Raw genomic sequence first — 19,091 nt, 5'->3', positions numbered from 1 at the left:
ACAATCCCCATGGAAATGCAGCAAACAAGCTAAGAATAATTCCAGTAAAAGCATTTTAAAGTAATCTGCTAATCCAGTTCATATTGGTAAAAAAAAAAGCAAAGATAAGACTTACTTTGGTCCAGCCATCAATACTAGTGATCTAGACTGTTTGCAGCTAGAATAATGACAAAAGAAATCTTTACACCAGCCAGCGCCCACACCATCAACTATGATTTAATCATTTATGGAATAACTTTTTCTTTAAGTCCACTGGACTAGAATCTCTTGTCAATTAAATGTCATTGCAATGTTTCCCACATGTTTTTAGACAGTTCCACTGACCAGCCTAATATAGAGCAAATCCTACCATGTGGCCACTGTTATTATCACCCACAACAGGGCAAGGACCACATCTATACCAGTTTTAACTGCTACTCTGGTTTTAATGACCTCAGTCTCATCCGTGACAGTTTTTAAGTTGTAGATGAACAATGCAAGTTAATCACTTAGGAAGAGCGGTGCCCAGTTTCACACTACAAATTCAGGCCAATGCACCAGTCCTTCTGCTTGGTCTCCAAGTCAAGATCTGTCCCACTCAAAACCCCCAAGAACAAAAGTCAAAACAAAGAAGGCAGCAAAACGAAGAGAAGGGAAATAATTTATTATATTTCACAAGCAATCTAACATACATTTATGATGTAAGTCTTGTGATATTTAAAGATATGTGGAATCTTTAAGACGGGAAAATTTATTCTCTGCCTTAAATATTTTAGAAATGCTACTACGCACAGTTCAAGAGTCCTGATGATTATACTGCTTCTTCCCCAGCTTGGTAATACTTGAAAGAGATGGAACACAAAAGGGACCTGGAACATCACAAAGGCATGTTAAAAGTAAGAACTATCAAAAAACAGCAGTGTTATACCGGCTTTTGACAACTGAATCAAAAGATGCTTAGTGTTTTAAAAAGTGCTTAATGTCTGTGAAAAATACATCTGAATAAATGCAGGCTGTATTAATTTCATATTATAGAAAGTTAAACAGTAATGTAGTATGAAACCCACAGGAAATGTAAGTCACTAGCAACAACACTACCTCAGTGCAGAGAGCAATCTAACTAAACCCGAGCAACCAACAAAAAGGTAGCAGTGATTAAAAGTTGATTATTAGTCCAGCTCCAAATACTTAATTGCAAGATATTGTTAATTTTCTTCTTTACTCAAAAAAGGCAAAGTAAGGAATGTATAAACTAAATCAACTCCAGATTGCTTCTCATGTACCAGGACAACAGTAATCATCAAATGACCTGTAATACTCGTCAACCCCTTAATATTAAAGACTGCTCTGCAATGTATTTTAGCTAACAAATTATTATATTAATATGTATTTAAAGAAAAAGGTAACTTGGTAAGTGTGAGCTCAGCACAGCTTCACACAGATCAGCTGGTGTGAGCTAGAACTGTTTCACTAAGGAATAAGACCACAAATTAGTAGGGCATCTGAAGAAGGTGAAGGCCACCTTTTCAGACTAAGAACCTTCATTGTGTCTATTCACACAGCACAGACAACTTATTGGTTTCTTTTTTCCCCCTGAAAAAATTTGCTTTTTTCAAATAATTAATTAGCTCAAGCTCAAAACATGTTAACTCCTCCCCACACCTACTCTATATGAAAACTTAAGATGCAGTTGAGTGCTACAGGAAACATTGCACAAAAAGGATACAACAAGAAAGGATACACTCTGCATGACAGTATTACTGCAGAATTTACGCAGGAATGTTTCTAAAGAAGAACAGCAGAATGTTGTTTAATTTGACTTGATTCTCAGTATTACACACAAAACTTTATGCTACCTAACAAAAATAAAAAGCAAATATGCCTTTTTGATAAAAAACAGTTCTAACCTCTTATGAGATTTAATGAGGGCTGATGAGTCCATCAACACTAAACTTCATATTCAAAAGTAAATACATTTTTTGATAACTTGAACTATTAGGACATCAGCAGATTTTTCCATCTTCAAGTCTTTGCCGTTTTACAGACTCACTTTATTTCCACCAGGTCCAAAACCCGATCATGTTTCCCTTTAATGCCAGCTTTCAAACCACTTCTTCCCTGGGAAGAAGCTGGAGACTTCTCAACATCAGTTTCTTCTACATAACTTTTCTCTCAAAAAGTTGTATTTTAGCTACAGGAAAAAGTCACTTTAGGTGAACTTTTTGCCAGTCTATCAATAAAAAGACATTGAAATCAGCAAGGAGTTCTGCATTATTTTTAGAAACCATATGTACTGTTTTGTCAAAAAAAAATTAAAAAAAAGATAAAGCCTTTGTAGAAAAAAAAAAGTAAAAGAACTCAACAAAACAAAATTAAAAAACACCAAAAAACCTCCCACAAAGCAAAGCAAAACAACAACAACAAAAAAAAAAAAACAAAAACAAACCAAACAAAAAGCAAAAACCCTAGACCTCAGGTTTTTCTAATGGAATTGTGCATCATAAATATGCATCCATCAGAATATTCCAGCAGGAACAGAAAAACAGTAATGTAGAAATAGGGTTCAGCTTAACCATTACTTGGGAAATGCAACAAATATTTTTAATTAAACCTGATGGATCCTCAGAAACTTGTAACTCCATGGCACATTGTTATGATTACAGCATATAAACAGTCCAGGTGAGAAGTTGTGCCCATGGACAGAACACCAGGGACACACTTGTAAGATGGTAACTCATGGAAGACTTCCAGGTACACAATTAAATCTTGCTTAAGTATGGTTTGCTCACTCTAGAAAAAGCTCCTGAGTTGACCATCAACATAATAACAAATAAGCACCTTGTTATTTTCTTTATGCAACTGAAGTATTTAGCATATTTAATGAATTCAGAATTAATGCACAGAATTAGTTGGAAAGACAAGGAATTCCTAAAAGAATAAAAGTGCTCAGACTTCATCTAGCAGGCTTTGCAATAGCTAAAATGCTTCAATTTTTTTTATATATAAGAAACCTTGGTAATCTTATTAGACACTAGATAATACAAATAGAAGTCTTTTCTAACAAGAAAAGAGTGAGAAACAAGACTGAAATATTCTCATAAATACTCGATCCTAGCAGAACACTTCAGCCAAGGCTCTCTTCTCTTTTCAATGATCAGTACAGAAGAAAGCCTACAAAAAAGTGAACTTTGACAAAATATGTATTTTGCAAACCACAAACAGTAACACAAAATAGGAAGACCAAATATCAGCTAAGAGGAAAACAACCTTAAATCTGATTTTAAAAATCCTTAGACAATGGATAGAATGAAGAACCTACAATTAGAGTTTCTGTTAAAAATAGAAATACTACCATCACAATAACCACACTGTGGGCTTTACAACCAATTTGTAAAAATCAAAAACAACTGTTCACATCCTTTATTTTGAATTTGGGTTTTCTTCAGAATAATAAGGATCAAGCTCCAGATTAAAAACACACCATGGCTTAAGTAATGTTTCATAAGCACTCAGGCTAAGATTTCAGTTAATTTCGTTTTAAGCAGAGGCATAACAAGAGTGATCTCAACTGTAGCCAGAAATTAAGGCTAATGCCCTTTAAATTTGAGCTAGCTCATGTATCACAGGGTGCTGATTGAGAAATCAATGCTTTTTATTCTTGCACCATTTCTTTCACATGGTCATTTGAGGGTTCACTATGCAAATGTTTGCAGGCCACAAAACCACTCAGGTAACTTAGAGCTGATTTTGCTTGACTTACTCTCACATAAATGAAACCCTCAGAAAAGAGGTAGCAGTGAAGTAAAGCTACATTATATGAAATAAAGTTAAAAAACTTTTTGCTACAAGTTATTTTCTCATCATGTTTAAATAATGCTAAAAATCAGGACCGACACATTCCATGGCAAAGGACACCTTGATCAACATTAGGCAGCACTTTCAAACAGAATATCCTTCACTAATTCAGATAAGTGTAAAGGATGCTGCAACAGCACTAAGAACTAATTTATAAAGTTAGCAAAGATCCTCTACAGCTAGTGAAGTTTATTGCTGAACCAGTTCTTCAGGATCACTTTACAATGGCAGGGATGGAAAGGAAGGAGTTAAGAGGTAACACTTTTCAATACCAAAACCTTGGAGGATTACTGAAAGTGGTCTAATTCCACAAAAATATTCTCCTTATCTTTGCAGATTAGGGATTAGAGAAACTAAGAAATGCCTGACGATATCAGGATTAGGAAATTATCCATCTCTGAATTTTTTAACAAAGAAAAAAGCAAAGTTTAAATAAAACTTATATCAACTATATACCTTGCACTCTGTTTTTCTGATATAACCACACATTTAAGAAAAGAAATTTGTATGGAACAATTCCTCTCCATCATCAGTATTCCTAAAGAAGCTGTTAAAGAGAGAGCAAATAAAACCAAACAAACACTAACAAAAACCTCCAGCCCAATCCTTTACTTTTGCTTTCAGGCAGAGTCCATACCTTGTACAGTGTTTTATTTTTTTCTTTTCCCTTCATTAGGATCCTGTTTTGGTCTAGCTGAACGAGCAAATTGCTGAGATTCTGTTAAGGACTACAAGTGTCTGCTAAGTAGAAGTCAATTAATAAAGGCAAAAAAGATTGCTTCTGCCAATTAGTCTAGAAAGTGACCTTTAACTGTAAATCAATTCCACTACAGTATGAAGTTTATAACAACAATGTCTATTAGTCAAAGATTAGAACCAAAATGATACACAGTACAGAAGTTATCAGACAGCCTATAAGGAGGACTTACTGGGAAATGGTTGGATGCAAAGAGGGTAACTACAGTAAGATAAATGCTTGATATTTACAAACTTTCAACCCAGCATGTTAATTCTTAACTTTGATGTCTCAGTATTTGGGAGGAAGAACAGAAAAAGCAGCAGATGCTGGGGTTAATGTGGGTATAAAGAAACTGAAATAACTATAAAATATGTAAGTGAAAAATAAGAAAGGACTTTCAGATAAAAAAAAACAGTGCTATGCAATCAAAAAGTGAGTTCCAGCTGAAAAACCAGTCTAGAGACCACTTATTCTAACAAAACATTTCTTATGCTCTTGATTCTTTAAACACAGACCTAACCAAATTTAAAACCTTGCATTTAATTTAAATACAGTGGTCATACAAGCTAAATTATCTTTTGTATTGTCTTTGCAGGATCAAAGATGTAAGACCAGCGAATTTTGTTCTTAAATAAAGCACTTTTACTTTCCTACTTCAGAAGAGTTGCCTCTGTGTTTTTGTCATCTCCCATGAATAGTGCACTATGTTATGCCGACTGGTTTGCTTAAAGCATTTTCTATTTTGCAAAACACTCTGACAACAAAACTAGAGATTGGCAGAGATCACAAAGAATGTAAATGCTTGAAGAAAAGGATACAACCACCATGGGTTTTTCAAATAAGACATAGCCATTTGCTTCCTTTAGTGCTTTAGCAGCTGCTTTCTCATTGGGCAGTCCAATGAAAGCCTGTCCTTTCATACGGCCTTCTTTCATCAAACGGATATCAAACCTAGGGGCACAGTGGAGAACTGGGAATTACTCATGGTTAACAAACCTGGCAGATTTCACAGTACAAATGCATTCTCATGCTTCAGGTGGGAGAAAGAGAAACAGAAGCAAAGCCTACAAGGAGGCATAGTGTCCTTGGAGACCATTTTGCTTGGGGAAACCATTTACTAAAAAGTAATATTGAACTGCAGGATGGCAAATTGATGTGCAGTACTACTAAACAAGGACATAGGCAAAATGATCAGATACACACAATCACCTGCATAGTTCATTCTTTGTCACACAGCCAAGAAAAGCAAATCTGGGAATGAAAATATAAAGGCAAAATAACAGGGTCTTCAGTCACTGTTCATAAAATAGTTCTATTTCTAAATGAAGACTTTTAGGTGTAACACATTTTTTGTTCATGCAGAAACACAGAAAATGTAAATATGGCTACTTTTAAAATCCCAGTTTTTAGCAGTGCCATAGAAGTTAATATAAAAGGCTTAATTTTAACCAAGTACGAAATGAACTCACATATTGCGTTCCACCTCTGACTGGAAGTCAACATATCTTCCAAAAATGAACTTAAGATCCTGAAATTAAAGTGTAGGTGTAAGACAAATGCTAAGAAAAAGCCCTTCTGATAGATATTTGCTTGTTTACTTACCTTTTCTTGTACTTGTTTAGCTAAATTCTTCACATATATCCTGCAGTTTGGATCACCTGGCTCATAGTTTCTGAAAACAGAATATTTTTCCATTTCTTGAAGACAAAAAAAAAAAAGCTTTAGTTCATTTACTTTGCACATTTTCTCAGTATAAAATAATTTACCATATGCTCAATTAAGAAACACTTATTTAAGCTATTTGTTGCAGCAAATCAAAAAGCTATTACTAGATAGCATATTCTCACAGTTATACCTTCTCTAGAAAGTCTGTTTTTTTCTAGATCCTTTCTAGAAATAAATTCTGATGGTATTTCATCATCCTCCTCTTCAGTTTCCATTTTATCATTCGAGCTAGGAGCTGGGAAAATCCTTCCAAAGCCTGTATTATTGATTTCTTCTGTGGTTGCATAAAGGTCTGAAATGTCAACAAATTATGTAAGTGGTTTGTACATTTATTGACACTAAGATCAAGAGCCAGCAAGAAAACCACACTTTCCAGCAACATTATAATAGAGCAGACTTTGTAAGGCAATTGGAATACATCCTTAAAAATTAGTTTTAATGCCTGGTTTGACAAAAGCACCTGCTCTGTATAGTCCTATAAAACCCCACGTGGTACAAATAAAGGTCATGGCACACTTGAGTTAGCATAAAACTTGTCTTGCTGTTCAATCCTGTATCCATTTCACTATTTTCCCTTGAAGAAACTGGATATTACTGTAAAGTGCCAAGAACCACAGATGGACCATAACCCTCTAAAAAAGCCATCACACCTCACTGCTACCATTGGCCAGCATTTTTATGGCAGATATTCAGTGCACCAGAGAAAAGAGGTTAGCAATCACTTAGATGCTGCTGGAAAGTAAAATCTGAAATTAGCCTGATATATTCATTTACACCATAAAATACTGAAAATTTCTAACATTTGCACTCTAACATTTAAAAGGCAGTGCAATTCACCATAAACCTAGAGAGCACATAGGAGAGAGACCTTTAAGACCCTCTGGATCCTTTCCAAATGCTCGTCCCATGGGAAAAACAGCAAGTACAAATATGATGCAAATTGGTGTTGGAAGCTCCAATACAATAGGAGAAAAGAATTTCCTGATGTAAATTACAGCACCCTTTTACATACTGAAGCCACATGACTTCAACATTAAATACATTTGAAGTACAAACTCTCTTACCATTTTTTTCTTCTTTTTCTGAGTTTATCTGAAGGACAGCTGGGATCTCAGTACTAATATGAAACTCTATTTTTTTATGACCTACGTGCTGTGGCTGCTCAAAGACATCAGAAGGTGACAGTGTAGGGTGCGAGTTACTGTTTAAAACAACAACACATTAATGAAACATTCAGACAATGATGAATGCATGGTCAAATACAAGATTTCTTCCAGTTAGATTTTATGCTGTTGTTTACCACAAACACACATTCTCCATTTCATACATTTCACCCAACAGTTTCAGGTGATTACAACACTGCAGATACAGTAGGTGTGTTTGGCAGTGGGAGCAAATCCAATCACATGCCACAGTACAATACACACAGGCATTTATTAAAACCTTCATCAGTAATTTAAGCATGAAAAATAACTGGCCTTGCTGCTGCTCTCACATAGTGTATAAAATATACTACATTTAAAAAAAATGTAGGAAATCACTTGGAGGAAGCAGGCAGCCATTAGTAAACATGCATTCACAATCATTTATCACAATATAGCAAATCTGCACTGCTGCCTACTGTGCCACAGAACTGCAGTTCCAAGACCCAAACCTACTTTAAAAGCAAGTCAGTTTTTATTCTTCCAGTGTAATACTTTTAATTTTTTGTTTTAAGAAGCAGCCCAAGCAATAAATTCTAACTGCTTCAGTCACAACTGTGATGTGAAACTAGTAATCTTTTTTATGAATAGAAATTCCTGTTAGTTTGACAGGAAGAGAAGCAGAGCTTGAATCAGGCACACTTTGAGGCTGTTGAGCAGACTTTAGTTCAAACTAGAGGAAAATTTGGATTTTTAGAGCAATAAAACCAAAAGGATAAGTGCAAAAACCACACACCTGTGAGACGTACACACAGGAACATTCAACATGTCTTTAATTCTTTGCTTTTTTCTAACCCCACGTTTCTTGGTGTTTATTGGTCTTTTAGGCTGCAGGGTTGCTAGTTCCATCAGCTTGGTCATTCTATTTTAAACAAAAATAAAACCAAAACCAAACATAAACAAAACAGGTTTTACAGTTTATTTGAAAGTACTCATTTAAAAAACTCTCCCCCTTTCCTTAAAGTATTTGACATAGAACTTTTCAGAATATAATTGTAAAATTAGCTACCTTAGAACTGAAACTGTAACACACAGCAAATCAATATATACAGAGCACTTAAGGACTGACCAAAATCTGAACATGTTAGTGATGCCATTCCTTCCCCAGGCATGCTCCTTACTGGGACACTGAAGCTGTGAGAGAAGTTGTGATGCCCAACCTGAACCGGATTTTATAACACTCAACAGTAACCTTCTTCCAAAGGATTTGTTTTTCCAAATACAGCAGAGGGACTTTCTGATTTACTTCTCAGTTCAGAAGTGAAGAAAAAAGCTGATTTTTAATTTAGTGTTAGTTTAAAGATTAAAATAAAAAAAGCTATGATGCAATTCAGTCCCAAAACTGCAAGAGAATCCTCAGCACAAATGTTATCAGCCCTAACAATACTCACTAATGTACAAAGAGTGTTCTGAAGTTTGTGTGCACATATGATTCAGGCTGAGGAGTCAATTAAAAAAGATATGGAACAATGAAGACTTCAGAAAATCTAATTTCTGCTTCTTTACATCTGTACTCTTCAGGCTGAGTTTTTGTTTAGTTGGGTTTTTTTGGACATGGGAACAAATGAACATTTGCACACCAACAGGCCACTTTCCTTTTCTTACTGCATTTAAACCTGTACTGTCCTTTGCACTCTGGAACTTCTCTTAGCATCTGGAAAGATTTCTACATACTCTCTGCTAGATGCTACATCTATATACTGCAAACATTACCATTTGCTGAAATAGAAGCTAGGAAAGTAGAACCATCACTTTAAGCGAGCCCAAAACCTTGCAAATGACTGTAAAATGCATACCTCTCCTTTTCCTCATCATTATCACTTTCATATTCTGATTCATCCCCACTAGACAGTCGCTCTTCTTCCTCTTCAGGCAAAGGAGGCTCTTCAGGAGGCAGAGGTGGGATTGGGGGAGGTGGCACAGGCACTGGTAAATACTCTTCATACTAATTATGGGGAAAAAGTTTAAAATTTAAACTTTTTAAAGGAAAAAACCTAAACTTATCTTGTTTTCTTAATAAAAACAGTCAAAGCAATAAATGATAATTTAACAAGCATTTTCTCAAAGCATGCTTATAGGGATGTAGGTACCATTTTGGTAAACTACATTACTAATGAAAAACTTTGCACAAGCAAAAAAAAATTTGCTTTCTGAAGCATAACAGTGAACGTTTGAATTCTTTTAAGTTGAGGTGATAAAAAAATACAGCAACCGTGGCCCTGGATTTTCACTTTGCAATCCTCTTAAAATTTAGATCTCCTACCATGCTGCTAACATTTTGAATTGTAAATCAATTCTACAGTACTGAAAACATATATTTAAAATGTTACCATGGGAGGACGAGCAGTAATTGGTCCAAAAGGTGGAGGAAGATTCATTTTATTCATCAGATGAAGTACCTGAAATGAGTCAAAATAAGTAGGTTCCTTTTGAATAAGTAAGTGCTAACAGTTCCTTGCTAGGTGAAACAACTAATCACTCCTGGCAGGTGTAGATCAGCACGGTTTTGATGCTCATGAACAATGTGAAACCTGCACTTCAGATCCAACACTAATAGTCAATATAAGCAAGAGCCTAACAAGGTTAATATAAAAAGTACAGCATCTTCTCAGAATGAAATTCCAGGTAGTTAAGTCACATCTAATTAGGAAGAGCATATCCAGTTAAGCCTTCAGTGTCAATTAAGTAATCTACCTCAGGTTAATAAAATCTCATTATCACAGCATAGTAAAAAACTACGATTAGTTAACACTAGCACAGAAAAATCAAATTAGTATTTACGATGATAAAAATAATTACTTCTGTGGGTAATTAAAAGAGGAAAAATTACATGTTTTTTGTTTTATACTCTTTTTTTTACTTACCTGGACATAAAATTTGGGCACGCTTGCCAAGGCATTTGCTATATTTGCTAGAATTGCACTTGAAGGTGGTGGATACAAATATTTGAGGCAAGAATTGATGGGAAAGGTGAGGCTGAGGAAAAAAGATTGAAAACAAGACACCTTAACATTGCTGCCACTTAATCACCAGTAACAATTAATGATTAGTAGAGGCTTAACTATTGATTACATCTGAAGTAACACTGAAATATTATTATTTCCCCTAGAACAGTTTAGGGCAACTTACAATGCCTTTAACATCAAGGAGCAGTCCCCAATGCATAACAGATTTACTGGGCTAAGGCTTGGGCATAATGAAAGTATCAAGCCATGCAGAAGCCTAAAGCAAACAGAAACAATCAACATGTCCAAAACCAAAAGCACAGCATAACAAACTGTACAAATATCATAAACTCAATGCTCAAAGAGCTGCATTGGCTTCAAAAATTTACTACTTCCTGTATGCTAAAATGAAAATGAGGGGAAAAAAAGGAAGAAACCTCAGGAAAAACAAGTCACTGGTATTCTGCTGTTAACACTGGGAGAACCTCAGCCCTCCAAGAAAGCAATGCATAGTGCTGGAAGGCTGCTCTGCAATCTACAACTGTACAGCTCAAAGCACCAGTCACTATGCAGCTGTGAGGACTCCTAAACTTGAGGAACTGAAACTTCATCTTTATGACAACTCCTACAGCTATGCCTGAGGAACAGCAGCATAGAAGGAAACAAAACTCTTGTTCAACAGTACATCACACATTTCAAAATAATCTGACAGAATAAAATAAGATAAATAAAAACTCAACACTAACCCATGGTTGGGTGCAATTCCATTCTCTATTTTAATACAGTTTGGTTGTGCCTTCTCTTCTTCTTTCACTGGTTCTTCTAAACTGAAAATTAATTCAGCCTCAATTAAAACAGGGCAAAATTTAAGTATGCCTTATGTAATAGATAAAACATGCATCATCTGTTAATAAATACAAAAAATAAGTCAGCACAGGTATTTTTAACATCTTTTACCAACTGCATAACTATAGTTGTTATTAATTCTTCATAATGAATACATGTGGATAATTACAGTAGTGACATTCTTCTAAAATAAATACTTATGTAGATTTAAGTAAGTATCCTTATATTCAAACACTTGACTTATATCCACTCACAGGAAAAGAATTGAAATTATTTATCATACACTCTGTTCAGAGACCATAAACTCAAAGGTACTGAATTATTGATTTGTTCATATGCAGAAAGTGGAATAAAGAACTTGAAAACTCCACTACAGTATTTTTAATTAAGCCCTATCACATAGCTTTTATCATTTATTTGCACATTCCACGGGTGATTATTCCACAGTTCTGCTGAGAGGAATGCAGTCACTCTCCTATAGATCTGAACCTGTTTGTTAAGACTTCTGAGTGCTTACAATTTATTCTTTGAGTTAAAAATACTACCTATGTATGATGAATCCAGAATACCCTTTCCTTGACCACAAACATAACAAGGAAATTATTCTGTACATACCTTTTGCACTTGTCTGAGACAGAGGGCTGGCTAAGTACCTGTGCACTCTCCTGCTCCTTTGCAAATTCAACAACTAATGTGTGACCTAAAAGTTTCAGCTGATGCAGTCTTGATAAAGCCTTCAAGTAATTACAGAGGAGAAAAGAAATAAAGAGAAGAGGACAAACATGAGAATTATTTTAAAGCGTAACTGTTTTTCCTTTGAGTGGTACACTGGCCATAGGTTGCAGTCCCAGCTGCTTTAAGCTGTCAGTGCTATTGTGGCCGCTAGAGTTCTGCACTGTTTGTGTCTTCCCAGCCCTGCTTTCAGCACCATTTCCTGCTAAAGGAAAGGGACCAGGCTGCACAGCCACAATCACTGCACAGGTCAGTCACCTGAACACAGCAGCAGCGTCAGCAAGTTCTGACACAGGATTTTTAACCAGACTAGTATTTAAAATGCATTATTAGTATTACCTTTCTGGTATCCATATTCTCTATTAATAAAGTAGTTTTCTTATCAAAATTGGGCATACAAGGCAAACTTGGATTGTCAGTATAATTAGGACTGACTTTTATGGCAAATACACAATTATACAGGAGACAAGGAAACTCTGTCTGGTTCATAGTTTGCATATAAATGCACACACATCCTAAACATGGCTCTGACCAGTCTCAGCTTCTGTAAGTTTGCCAGGCTTTGTGTGACAGGCTGGATCAGATGGCTTCCACAAACCCTTTTCAATCCACCTTTCTTAGGACCCTACAGAAGTGTTCAAGAATTTCATCAGGTCATGCAAGCAAATCCTGAAACAGAATTCTAATACTACATTGTGCTGCTTTGTTTTTTCCTAGCACTAAGTACCAGACGAGGTGTAAACCATATTAGACCACTGGCAATTCAGTGCTTTGCTAAAACATTCAATAACAAACTCAGTACAAACCTTTGCAGCTGCATTTTCACTGGGAAAGGTGGCAAAAGCAGTATGTTTCTAGAAAACAAACAAAAAGAAGTTACAATGTATTTGAATCAAAAAGGTAAGCGATTGTAGGTAGAATACTGAGCATTTTGCTAGTTCAAGTTTACATATTTGAAAGCTTCCAGGTGGTAATCATCTAACTCCCATGCAGGGCAAACATGAAGGCCTAGAAAACATTTTTCATATAATTTTGGAGAAGTACCTCCTGCAGTCAAAATTAAGACATGAGCTCAGCAGTTTGAAGAATACAGGACAAGTGGTTACTTTCTAGCAAGTAAAAATCATTCTAAACTGCAAGAAAGTACATATGGATAAAGAGGTCTTATCCCCTTCCAAACCAGAAAATTCATCTGAGCACCTCACAAAACATTTTCTTCAAAGTAACTCCTGAAAGTAATGGTCTTGTCTTCCTGCTACAAAAGTTGTAACTATTCAATACCCAAAATCATTGCAACAAATCAGTATATCTGATATCTTATAAAGCGTGATAAAATATGCAGACATCATCTATCTGCAATTCTACAAAATATAAGACCCTTCACTAAGAGTATTTATCACAAAACAAACACATCTATGCGTTCGCAATCTGGAGAAAGAAGAAAGCAATGCAGAGATTTCGAGAGACCTGTGAAACTGCATCCCTTTGCACTGCTTAACCCCGGCCTCGCTGGCAGCAGCGAGGCCAAAGCAGCGGGCACAGGGCTAGCGGCGGGCGGGGCAGGAACCGGAGCCGGCGCTATCCGTCCGGCCCGGCCCGCTGGGCTCCCGGCAACGGGCCCCCCGCTCCGCCCCGGCCCGGCCCGGCCCGGCCCGCGTCCTGCCCGGCTCCAGGCTCGGCCCTGCCCGCCCAGGCCCCGGCCCTCACCAGCCGTCCGTGGTCCGACAGGACGCGCACCGACACGGCCCCGAAGTGCTGCAGCAGATCCTCCTTCTCCGCCGCCGTCAGCTCGGCAGGCAGGTGCCGCACCAGCAGCGTGCGCCCGCGCCGCCGCGACACGCCGGGGTGCGGCGGGACAGCGGGGCCCAGCCCCGGGCCGCCCGCGGGCCCCGGGCCGCCCGCCCGCAGCTCCTCAGCGCCCGGCGCCGCCATCGCCGCGCAGGGCCGGACCCCGCCGCGCGCCGGAACCAGCGAGCAAATCTCGCGAGAACAGGGGCGAGGCCGCTGACTCAGCTCTCGCGAGACTGGTGCCCTCGGCAGAGGCGGGCGTGGCCCCTCCGCACAGAGCTCGCCTGGGGAAGGCCGCGATCGTGCTCCGTAAGGAGACGGGAGCCTGCCCTTCCCCTTTAACGCTTAGGAACTTGTCTTCAGGCATAATAAAAAGTACTTTCTCCACAGTCTTTAGTTGCAGTGACTCGTCCCTTTCTGTTTCACCTGAACAGCAAGGTACTAAGGCATGGCTGGCACAGGCATGAACCCGCTCCCTCGGGGCAGCAGCTGTGCCTGGCCAAGGGAAACAGGGCTGTAATTACAACTGTGAGGGGCTAATCAGCATGAGCAGCGAGCATGGACACATTCCTGCCACCTACCGCTGCAGCCACACAGGCGGCTCCGAAGTCTGCCTTCTTTTGGAGGACATAGGTTGTGACCTTAAAAGAGTGAAGTCCCTGAACTTGACTGATGAAATCTCAGGTCTTACCATATTTAATTAGCTATCTGCTGGCTGGCAAAAGTCCTGCCTGCTTGTGTCAGTGTTGCTGCTAGCTGTGGGCTCCACGGACACAGTGCCCCATGGTTCAGTGCAGAGCCTGGAACCGTGCCAGGCTCTGAGCAGCTGGAGCACACAGGGACACCCAGGCTCTGGCACTGCACAGCTGGAGCCACAGGGACACCCAGGCTCAGTCACTGCACAGCTGGAGCACACAGGGACACCCAGGCTCAGTCACTGCACAGCTGGAGTGCACAGGGACACCCAGGCTCTGGCACTGCACAGCTGGAGCACACAGGGACACCCAGGCTCTGGCACTGCACAGCTGGAGCACACAGGGACACCCAGGCTCTGGCACTGCACAGCTGGAGCCACAGGGACACCCAGGCTCTGGCACTGCACAGCTGGAGCACACAGGGACACCCAGGCTCTGGCACTGCACAGCTGGAGCACACAGGGACACACAAGCTCTGAGGAGCTGGAGCACACAGGGACACCCAGGCTCTAACACTATGCCCGACCCAACCACAGCAAAATCGTGCTTGGTACCTGGGCAGTAGGGACAGGTGTTCCCTACACCTCTGTGTAGAAAAAGCAAAGCCTTCAGTCCATAAAGTCCTCAAGGCCCCTTCAGTTTTCCTGAGTTGTCATGATGGACCTGGCACTGTTTTCACAGTGCACCTGAAGGGTCATGGCTGTGCATATTTGGTGACTGAACACTGACAGTTTGGGCAAAGACCTGGCCATTGTGGCTCGTCACAGCAATCTCATCAGGTCGGTCAGATGGCAATCCAAATTCGTCCAAACGAGTCTGGGAATGAGTTGGGAAAAAAAAGGATATTCTAAATGGATCTGTGAGAAAATGTAGGAGCAATTTCTTACAGGATCTGTTCCTGCATTTTTGTTGTTGCCATAAGTATAAGCTAGGAAATACCCACGAACTGGGAAACAGGTGGAATATTTGACACTGTGCAAATAGAGTAGTGTATTTTCTCTGTTGATAACACCAGCAGTACTCTTTTTCTGAGGCTGTTGAAACTTTAAAAGTAACACTGACCAGTCTAACTAGTTCTATGTGTGGCTTGTGGTTTGTATAAAGTCCAGAAGATTTTCTGGGATATGCTGGTCAACATGCAATTGCAGCAGATGGGAAGATAACAATTGTAAAAGCAAGCCTTTGGTGGCTGTACTGCTGCATCCTGTTTAAATTGGCCTGACTTGTAGTTCACTCCTGGGTAATGACTTCAGAGAACTTTCTATGCAGCAGATCTGTGAAACTTGTAGGCAAAGCAAACCTTCCTGTTTCCCTTTTAGTGCTCTAGTACATTCCAATTCTTAATCTACACATCATTCACCAGATGGTGAATAATGATATAACCTCAAATATGTTTTCCCCTCAGAACTAAGGAACACTGTTTCCAGTTCTGCTCAGAGAAGGCTGAGGAAAATATGTACTCTTTAGTTACACTGAACAATTGACAAGAACTATTTCACTTGAAATAATATATCTCATGGCTCTTCAGCCCACCTGTTCCTCCTAGCACAAAATCCCCCTCAAAAAAAGAGAAAAACTCTTTTAAAGTCTCTTTACCATGTTAGACCAGGCTGCTGAAGCTCCTCTAGAGCAGCAGTTTAACATAGCAACATGCAAGTCAAGCTGATAAAAATGTGCATGTGTTTTTCCTAAGACACAGAAAGTAAAAAAAAAAATCACTTTCTTTCATCATCGTGTCTACAGTCAAAATATATGAATGTTACCTTTTTTACTTTCCAAGATGTTTAATTTGTAGATTTTTGAAAAATAGAGTTCCTCAACACCAATGCATTATGGTTTTGTGTTGAAATCCATGGCTTAGAAGTTCTTTGCTTATTCAGAGATTGAATGCAAGTGGTTTAGCAGTACCAGTATGAGTCAGAACTACAGAATCGTTTGGGTGGGAAAAGAGGGAGATCCTTTTGAAGCAATCTCTAGTCCAGTCTCCTATTCCAAGCAGGTTCAATACTGAAATCCAACCACATCATTCAGGACTTTCTCCAGCCTGGTGTCAAAAGGCCCTTAGGGTGAAGATTCCACAGCCTGCATAGACAGGCTTTTCCATGCCTTAATCAACCTCCTAGTGATTTTTGTCTCTCTTTTTCATCCATTTGAAAGTGACCATATTTGCATAAATGTGTGGTAACTTCATGAAGACAAAAATTCAAATTCTAGATAAAATTTATTGAGTTGGTAAGAATGACAGTGTGATCTGTAACTATACAAACAGTGACTTGCAGAACTGTAGATTATGCAGCCAGGGCTGTTTGAGTGGTTCTCCAAGTGGAGTCTGTTTTTACTTTTCCTTAACAGAATCAAAATGTGGGTTCCAAATGCTGTGTAATGCTCCAGTTTCTACAAAGCTTCTCAGCTGCTCTTGTATGTTTGCATGCATGTGTGTCTCCATTTGTATCATTGATTCCAGGGCTTCTGCTGTCATGCTAGGCCTGTATTTCTGCATTAGTGATAAATACTTCCTTCTCCACAGAATGACTACTTGTTACTACAGCTTAGATCAAATCTGATTTTCAGCAGAGGTAAAAGTAAATGAAATTTGGCATAGCCACCTCATAGGAAAAATTGATGCTACATCTAAACAAGTTAGGACAGAGCTTCAGACAAGCCTATGTGAGTTCAAGCAAAACAAATCTGACATCCTTCAGTCCTGAGGCTTTGAAAGCCTGCGGCTCTTTATTAATAATGGCAATACTGTATTTACTGGCCTGCAGGCCAACCTCCTGTATTACCAGGTCATTGCTGCAATAACAACTCTGTAGATCAAAAATATTGGAGTTATAGGCAGTATTAGATCTTATTCAAACTCAGTTCCCAAAGGATATTTTTCCTGCCTAATTTTTTGTGAGCCACACAAGCCTAGCAAGGTGGGTATTTTTGGTAAGATTTTGGAATCCTCAGGCCAAAGTGTTTTGATTACTAAGGTAAAAAAGAAAACCACCAGAGCAGCAACACCACTGGGTAAAATTTGATTTTCGTGGTGGCAGTTCAGTAACTGTCTTCCTATTCATATCAACAGTGTGGTGTAAGAAAACTTTAGAAAGAAGGCATCAGCAGGACCCTGGTGAGGCTGGCAGGACCCTGGCTGTTACTGCTGGAATGGTGTCTGTGCTCCAGGCGTGGGCAAGCTGGATTTTGTCAGCTCCTATAGCACAGAGTTTGTGTGGCAAGGTTTTGGCAGCAGGGGGGTTCAGGGGTGGCTTCTGTGAGGACCTGCTGGAAGTTTCCCCTTCCAGAAGAGCCAGTGCCAGCTGGCCCCAACACGGACCCCTCCAGTTTTGCCACCGACAGGCATCCCCAGTCTGTATCTCGGCCCCTGAGCCTCTTGTTACATCCCCTGTGCCCTGTCCCTGAGGAGGGCAGGCAGAGAGGAGCTTTGGTGGGCACCTGGCATCCAGACAAGGCCAGCCCATCACAGCTGCATGGGCATACATACAGCCTCAGAGACTGCAAAATGATTGCTGTAAAAATGACTGCTTGTGGAAACAGAAAGTTGATATTTAAAGAAGGCTTTAAGTCAGGTAACTCCTTTCCTGAGCATAAGCAGCCATTTTCTTTAGCTTTTGATTTTTCTGTCTGAATAAAAAAAAAAAAAAAAGGATAAACCACTAAGAATTCTTCTTTTCGTATTTGACCACTAGATGATGCTGTGACTCTTAATTGCAAATGATACTGTACTGTTAACATTTTGGTTTATTTTATAGAACTCTGCAGCTTTTTTGTGTATGAAAAGTTGGTGTTTCCTTTTTCTTACATGCATTGTAGCTGTAAGCACATATAGGATGGTTAGTTTCTATACATATCCATATAGATCAGACATCTAGCAATACCTCTTTCTGGCAATACAGGGAATTTCACATGATTTTTGAACCTGTTCTTATGTTCTTCTCCCTAGATGCAGATGTGGACTGCTTTGAGTAAAGACTTTTTCAAAAAGGGGAGAGTGTACTGAGAAGAGATTTGAGATAGCTAATTCAGGTTTATATTTATATTTCTTACTGTTTATCTGTGCTACATAGTCACTTAGAATGGTGGGTTTAGCTTCAGTTTTGGAATTTATTTTTCTGGGCTGTAAGAGCATCTGGAATTAAGGAGGACATTTCTATTTAGAAATTATTGCTAAAAAGTAGGTGATCTTACTTTATTTGCATAAGCATTATTTCTGTTTTCTGTTTCCGTAAGTCATTTCCCACTTTAATATTCAGAAGTGCTGTGGTTTGATCCACACTGTTGTGGGTCTTAGCCAAGAGCTCCATTAGACTTTCACACATGGCACCATTGTACTGATGTTCTTCTCAAAGTGATTTCAAGAGAACAGCATTCTTTCATGTGACCTAATTGTTTTTCACCATTTGCCATTTCTCTGAACTCCTATCAACACTTTTTTGCAGCACCTTCTTCCATCTTCTTATCAGAAATGTTAACACAGTAAGGCTGAATTGATTGCAGCAGACAAAGCAAACATACTCAACCAGCTACCTTCTGTACAGAAGTGCTAAAGGCACAGCTCCATTCGGGTGATCCCCATATG

At 39.0% G+C, this 19,091-nt stretch overlaps 1 protein-coding gene across 2 annotated transcripts; it reads right to left on the bottom strand.

The window, feature by feature from the left end:
• Positions 1 to 621: 621 nt before the first annotated feature.
• RNPC3 (RNA binding region (RNP1, RRM) containing 3) lies at positions 622 to 13,970 on the bottom strand. 2 transcript variants are annotated; one of them, XM_014885264.2, is made up of 15 exons: positions 13,731 to 13,970; positions 12,830 to 12,877; positions 11,907 to 12,025; positions 11,192 to 11,272; positions 10,365 to 10,476; positions 9,831 to 9,899; positions 9,297 to 9,445; positions 8,237 to 8,362; positions 7,363 to 7,499; positions 6,429 to 6,590; positions 6,176 to 6,270; positions 6,043 to 6,101; positions 5,392 to 5,524; positions 4,472 to 4,544; positions 622 to 848 (listed from the first exon to the last, which is right to left on the bottom strand). In XM_014885264.2, the coding sequence occupies exons 1-14, from the start codon at positions 13,953 to 13,955 to the stop codon at positions 4,485 to 4,487; spliced, it is 1,575 nt and encodes a 524-aa protein (XP_014740750.2). In that variant the 5' UTR covers positions 13,956 to 13,970; the 3' UTR covers positions 622 to 848; positions 4,472 to 4,484. The 2 variants fall into 2 exon arrangements, with proteins under 2 accessions (XP_014740750.2, XP_014740742.2); XM_014885256.2 differs by lacking the exon at positions 622 to 848 and adding an exon at positions 1,626 to 1,764.
• Between the last annotated feature and the right edge of the window lie 5,121 nt (positions 13,971 to 19,091).

This window comes from Sturnus vulgaris, chromosome 9, assembly GCF_052056855.1.
Source record: "Sturnus vulgaris isolate bStuVul1 chromosome 9, bStuVul1.hap1, whole genome shotgun sequence".
In the NCBI taxonomy this organism is placed as follows: domain Eukaryota; kingdom Metazoa; phylum Chordata; class Aves; order Passeriformes; family Sturnidae; genus Sturnus; species Sturnus vulgaris.
This window is presented reverse-complemented; position numbering and strand designations above follow the sequence as displayed.